Source organism: Musca vetustissima, unplaced genomic scaffold (genome assembly GCF_032173495.1).
Source record: "Musca vetustissima isolate MV318-11 ecotype Yass unplaced genomic scaffold, APGP_CSIRO_Mvet_v1 utg112735, whole genome shotgun sequence".
NCBI lineage: Eukaryota > Metazoa > Arthropoda > Insecta > Diptera > Muscidae > Musca > Musca vetustissima.
The window spans coordinates 15,743-22,634 of record NW_026882584.1 but is presented as its reverse complement, the minus strand read 5'-3'; the positions used below and the strand labels follow the sequence as shown (position 1 = coordinate 22,634).

At 37.1% G+C, this 6,892-nt stretch overlaps 1 protein-coding gene across 1 annotated transcript; it reads right to left on the bottom strand.

Annotated features, from left to right (window-relative positions):
• Positions 1 to 3,044: 3,044 nt before the first annotated feature.
• Positions 3,045 to 4,198, bottom strand: LOC133329085 (pupal cuticle protein; the record flags this gene model as incomplete). The annotated part of the gene is made up of 1 exon (XM_061537584.1): positions 3,045 to 4,198. A coding segment is annotated over one exon (1,146 nt), but the record flags the coding sequence as incomplete, so codon positions are not given.
• Between the last annotated feature and the right edge of the window lie 2,694 nt (positions 4,199 to 6,892).

The window sequence follows — 6,892 nt, the reverse complement described above, 5'->3', positions numbered from 1 at the left end:
GAGGGGAATATTAAATGGAAAAGAAACTAAAACTTGTGATTTTTAATGAATGGATGTCATTTCAAGAAAAAATGATTTATTTTCTCCATCTTTCCTTGAAGTAAAGCTGTGTGTGTGCGTCCCAAACAACCCCTTTTTTCCATTGCCCATTCTTCGTCATCGCCTCGTGATTTGTAATTCAATTATTGCTGCCAGCAGGCAATCACAACTTTCTATTTGACTTTTTCCGTGCGACTCTGCATTTGTGTGTGAGTGTGCCAGTGTGAAAAAGGCACCGACTCAAATATTCCAAATAATTTATGCTCCATTGATCCAATCAAGAAAATATCCTAATAAATGTTACTCTGGTTAGGGTAATCAAGAATTCCACTTGTTGATGTTGTTCGTTAATGTTTGATTGTCCTTTGACAGGCAAGGCCACCTCTTTATGGATGCCATACTGAGCGTTGTACGACATAACAGCAGGAACTTTTTATGCCATTTGGTTTCGTTTTGTCACTGAATTGTAATTACATCCATTTAAATTGAGAGGGGGAAAACAAATTGTTTTCATAATTTCTTCTAAAGATTGAATGGGTACTGGATTGTTTGTTTAAAATGTTCTAAGAATTTGATTTTATTTACAACAAATTGTGATTATATAAATTATACAATAATAGTCCTACCTACAGAAATAGTCCCAATGGAAATTTTATCAAAAATCCATGCCTTATTCTCTAGAAATTCTTAATAAAAAATCCACGCCTTCTTCTCAAAGACTCCTTGAAAAATTTTCATTAAAAATCCACGCCTTCTTCTCAAAGACTCCTTGAAAAATTTTCATTAAAAATCCACGCCTTCTTCTCAAAGACTCCTTGAAAAATTTTCATTAAAAATCCACGCCCTTCTCAAAGACTCCTTGAAAAATTTTCATTAAAAATCCACGCCTTCTTCTCAAAGACTCCTTGAAAAATTTTCATTAAAAATCCACGCCTTCTTCTCAAAGACTCCTTGAAAAATTTTCATTAAAAATCCACGCCTTCTTCTCAAAGACTCCTTGAAAAATTTTCATTAAAAATCCACGCCTTCTTCTCAAAGACTCCTTGAAAAATTTTTATTAAAAATCCACGCCTTCTTCTCAAAGACTCCTTGAAAAATTTTCATTAAAAATCCACGCCTTCTTCTCAAAGACTCCTTGAAAAATATTCATTAAAAATCCACGCCTTCTTCTCCAAGGGTCCTTGAAAAATATTCATTAAAAATCCACGCCTTCTTCTCAAAGACTCCTTGAAAAATTTTCATTAAAAATCCACGCCTTCTTCTCAAAGACTCCTTGAAAAATTTTCATTAAAAATCCACGCCTTCTTCTCAAAGACTCCTTGAAAAATTTTCATTAAAAATCCACGCCTTCTTCTCAAAGACTCTTTGAAAATTTTTCATTAAAAATCCACGCCTTCTTCTCCAAGGGTCCTTGAAAAGTATTCATTAAAAATCCACGCCTTCTTCTCCAAGGGTCCTTGAAAAATATTCATTAAAAATCCACGCCTTCTTCTCCAAGGGTCCTTGAAAAATATTCATTAAAAATCCACGCCTTCTTCTCCAAGAGTCCTTGAAAAAATATTCTTTAATAAATCCACGCCTTGAGATAGTCCTTGAAAAAATATTCTTTAATAAATCCACGCCTTGATGGCCTTTGCAAAACATATTCTTTAATAAATCCACGCCTTGATGGCCTTTGCAAAAAATATTCATTAATAAATCCACGCCCCAGTTGGCCCTTGAAAAATATTCTTTAATAAATCCACGCCTTGATGGCCTTTGGAAAAAATATTCATTAATAAATCCACGCCTCAGTTGGCCCTTGAAAAATATTCTTTAATAAATCCACGCCTCAGTTGGCCCTTGAAAAAGATTCTTTAATAAATCCACGCTTTGTAATGGTCCTTGAAAAATTTAAACTCATTTTTTGTTTGCTTTTTTTATTCAAATACTTTTTCGTATCGTTTTATTTGTCTTTGCATGCTGTTTCTCATTACATAATAATATAACAATGTATAAAATACATAAATTTATTTTTTTATTTGTTTTTTTTTACATTTTCAGATATTTAAAATATTTACAACATTTTATGTTTTGCTATTATATGCTTCGTTATAATGAAGAAGGTAATACGTGAAGAGAAGAGTGGAGAGAGTAAAAATTAAATTCGTTAAACTAAAGAAATATTCATCGTCAACATCGTTATTACCGTTGAGGAGAGTTGGGTGAGTATTAAGTATAATATTAATATTCGTAAGATTATCAGTATCCGATTTCAAGGCAGTGGCAAGATCATAAGTTCGCTACATTAGTAAGAAATGGGGGGAGGGGTCTAGGAAGTCTATAATGTTAGGGGTTTTACAGTATAGATGTGTTGGTGGTAGTAGATACAGTGACAAGATTGCAAGTAATTAATAAAAATAGAGACCATTGTGATAACTTTCAGAAGAGAGAACGAGATGAGAGGGAGACATGGTTGAAATGAAGGTGGTCTAGTTGCAGAGAGTTAGGGAGAGAGAGAAATTGCAAGAATCCTAAGTATAGGTAACATATCAGTGACTAAATTGAGTGATCAGAACAGGAGAATAGTTGCAGAGAGTGCAGAAGTTTTTCTCATGGTAAAAGAGAGAAAGGAGAGAGAGTTTGGAAAAAGTCTCTTGGGCAAGATTATTGAGAATCTTCTCCTCACAAGAGAAATGAGCGTGTGTTTGTCTGGAGTTTTTTGAAAGGAAACTGAAAGAGGGTTATTGAAATCAAGAGACAGTGCAAGTGCGAAGTGAAAATGGAAGAGAACTAGAAAATTGTGTTGTCTTCAAAATAGTGAAAACAAAAATAAACTTAAACTTCCTAAATAGTAAGTGAGAGAGAGTGTGTGAGAGTATTCATATTAGATATTATATCCATTTTCATTCATAGACATCCTTCGTATAAAAAAAATCAGTTCCATGGTCCTTTTTGTTTGTTCGATTAAAAAATCAGTGACATCACGTTAATGGGGTCTTGGTTTCCTATTTGACTTCTTTTCACCCTCTTCTTACCATTTACCATAATAACCATGGCCGACAGAGTTATGGCTTTCGGCAGCCAAGGCATTCAAATGGGCAGCACGGGCATGTTGTACCTCTGCGGGTTCTACCGGCACACCATTGTGAATGACGGGAATGTGCAGGGGACCGTGGTAGGGACCAGATGGTGTGTGGTGGGCAGATGTGGCATAGTGTGAGGGAGCACCACCATGACCTCCCGAAAGATCACCATCCCAACGGCCATCATAGCGACCATCATCACCATGATCGGAGGGACCAGCGGTGGCAGCGGCCTTAGCAACAGCAGCGAAATGGGCAGCCTTGGCATGTTGTACTTCGGGTGTTTCGACGGGCACACCATTGTGGATAACGGGAACGTGATAACCATGGGCAGCAACGGCATGACTAGCAGGTCCGGGCAGACCAGCACGAGCGGCAGCATGGGCAGCAAAGTGAGCAGCCTTGGCGTGGGAAACTTCAGGAGTGTCTAAGGGAGCACCATGACCATGGCCAGCAGCACCCAGGGCTTTGGCATGAGCGGCATAGTGGGCAGCTTTGGCGGCTTGTACATCGGGAGTATCTACGGGAACACCACCATGTGTGAGGACAACGGGAGCAGCAACGTGGGCATAACCGGCATGACCTCCCCACAATGAACGTTTGTACAAATGATGCCCACCATCACCACTGTGGGCAGCAGCAGCGGCGGCCGCAGCATAAGCAGCAGCATGGGCAGCCTTGGCATGGGCAACTTCGGGGGTATCATGGGGTACACCTTCATGAGTCAATGTGATGTGGGCCAAGGGTCCATAATAGGCATGTCCGGCAGCATAGTGACCACCATCATAGGCAGCGGCATGGGCCAAGGCGGGAGCTGGAGCTGGACCCTTGGGCAAATTGGTACCGGTGGCATGGAAACCAGTATGAGGATCAGCGGTATAATGGACCGATTGGACATGACCATGACCATCCACATACGAATACGAACCATGCGTCACGCCATCATGTGAACGTGTTTCGTGTTTTTGCGAATTTGGATCGGCATAACCGTACGAATACGAATGACTGTGGGGATCCAAGCTGGCATATTGTGTTGAAACGGCGCCATGATATGAGGCAGAGCAGGTGGCCACCAGCAGGGCTGTTGCAATGATCTAAAACGAATGACAAAAACTCATCGATATTATTTCAATAATTAAGATAGCAACGTTAACATGTTGATAATGATATGACAGATATTGTGGCTGGCTAGCGAGCAAAGCAAACCACATGCCAAGTCAACCAACCAACGAGCAAGCTAGCTGGCTGGCTGGATAGCTGTGTGGACATAAATTAAAAGTCAATTGCCAAGAAAAAATTAAAATCAAAACAAAAACTCATTACACAAATGCTTAGACATAATGACGGCTTTCAATGGTTTATTAGCATTGCTTAAGAGTGAAAAAAAGAAATCAAGAAAAAAAATTGAAAATATTACCAAAGGAGAGACTAACATGGAATTGAAAATTATTACATGCTGTAACCAAGAAAATATCTATAATTTAGTTATGCTTAACTTTTCATTATTACATAGCTCTTCTCCAAAATCAATATTGGGTCAGTGGTTCACTGTGGGTTTTGTATTGCTTGCCACTGGCCATTAAAACAGATTAAGCAATATCGATTTTTTTCTTTATGCAGCTACCGCTCTTTCATTACTAACCAACAACAGCAAAAAATATTATTTCATATTTTTATTTTTTCTTTCCATTTGTGCAATCTATGTTTTATTACTTTGCATTATAAATGCAATTTATTAACCAATTATTACCTTTTTCTTATATAGCTACCATAAAATAATGTTCACAGAGATTCGTGGGAGTTTTTGTTTTAGTTGCAAACCAAGCAGCTTAAATTACACATATGATTTTTCTATTTCTTTGTTTTGTGATCTGTGGCTTTTTGGAGGCCTTAACATTCTTTTTTTAGATTCTCTTCACACCCAACAAAAATACATTGTATGTACTATGAAGTTCGTCTCGCGAAATCTTTGGTGTGGCTCAAATTTCCTTTTTCTGAGTTTTGAGGTCTGGTTCAAGTTTCCAATTTGTATGTGAAAATGATTTTTGTTTGAAGTCATAAGCCTTGACATATGATGAAACACATACATATGTAGATATCACCCTGTCATGGTCGCTGATGGACAAAGTGAATGATTGGTGTGGTTTGTTGGATTGAGTGAATGGTATAAATTAGGTTTGTGTCTTAAGTCTTTTGATTTGCAATTTACATATTTCATCATATGGAAATAATTGATAGATTTTTTTTAATTGAAATAGTTGGAGGGTATATTTATATGTGATTAGAATATTCTCGAAATAACTGTCTACCATTATCACAAATATTTTCATTTTTTTTTAAACTTTGGCTTTGTTTGTTGCAAATGTTAGCTTCTTAAATATTTAACCAAAAGTTTGTTATATTTTAAAACCGTATTTAAAATACATTTGCTACCCAAAAAGTACTCAAAGTACCAAATTTCAGCGAATTCGGTCGAAAAATGCGATCAAAAGCCCCAAAATACCGAAAATTGGGGGTACTCCTATATGGGGGATATCCGAAAAAATGGACCTTTATTTATAATTGTTGGTAGGGAGATTTCCTACCCAATAAGAACTCAAAGTACCAAATTTGAGCGAATTCAGTCAAAAAAACGCGCTCAAGAACCTCATAATACCGAAAATTTGGGGGTACCCTTATATGGGAGCTATGCCTAAAGGTGGACCGATTTTCTCCAATTTTAATAGGGTTCGTCCTTGGGCCAATTAAGTGACTTGTGCCGAATTTCATCCAAATCGGATCATAAATGCGACCTGTACTTTGTTAACAAAAATACATGGACGGACGGACAGACGGACATGCATTAATCGACTCAGAAAGCGACTCAGTGTGGTGAAGGGTATAAATATATAATCTCTATATTAGTGAATATTTTTTACATTTTTTATATTTTGAAGAGTTTTTAATCGAAATGTGTGTTCGCATTTATTTTTTAGTAAGACCGTTTAAGCGCAGTTTGTGTTTTTTCTAAAAGAATTCTGTAAATTACTTAGAAGGGTAAGAATATCGTCGTATATATTAAAGGCTTTACAAGAAATTTGATCATATGATCAAAAATGATGGAGAATGACTGGGGTCGTTTAGCCTAAAATTGTCTTCCAGTTGTTTGTAATTTCAATGGGATGGTTTTCACGAACATTTTGATCCTAAAAATTCGACATTAAAAATCCTTAAAAATGTCGGAATATTGGAAAAAAAGTTTGTAACGCCGCGAAATATTGGTGCTAGAACCCACCTTTAAGTATAGCGATCGTCATATCTCGACTAGCTGAGTCGATCTAGACTCAGCTAGCTCAGCTATTTAGCGGGTCAAATGGACCCTAACTTTTGTGTGAAAAATTACAAAATTTGTATTCTATAGCGTATATATTTACCACTGAATGACATAGACCCGAGAAGTTGATAGTATATCCAAGAGGAGTGGTTGACCTTTAAATTGATACCAATTATATTATCGTAGGTACTCGGATGCGGAAGTTACACTTAAATATTTACAGGTGCTTACGTATTCATATATTATTTAGTAACCTATTACCACGCTTGAGGGCGGAAATATAGCGCTGATCGCTTTGAAATTTTCCATGAGGTTCCAGTTATGGTCAAGGACAACGCCTAAAATGTTAGGCGATGATCAGATAATAATTTTTCCGATGAAGTTGACCGAAAACTTAATTATTTGTACTTTTCGTGTCGAAAGCCGAAAACCACAACACAACCCACGGTGAAGAAAATCTGGACAACTAATTAGA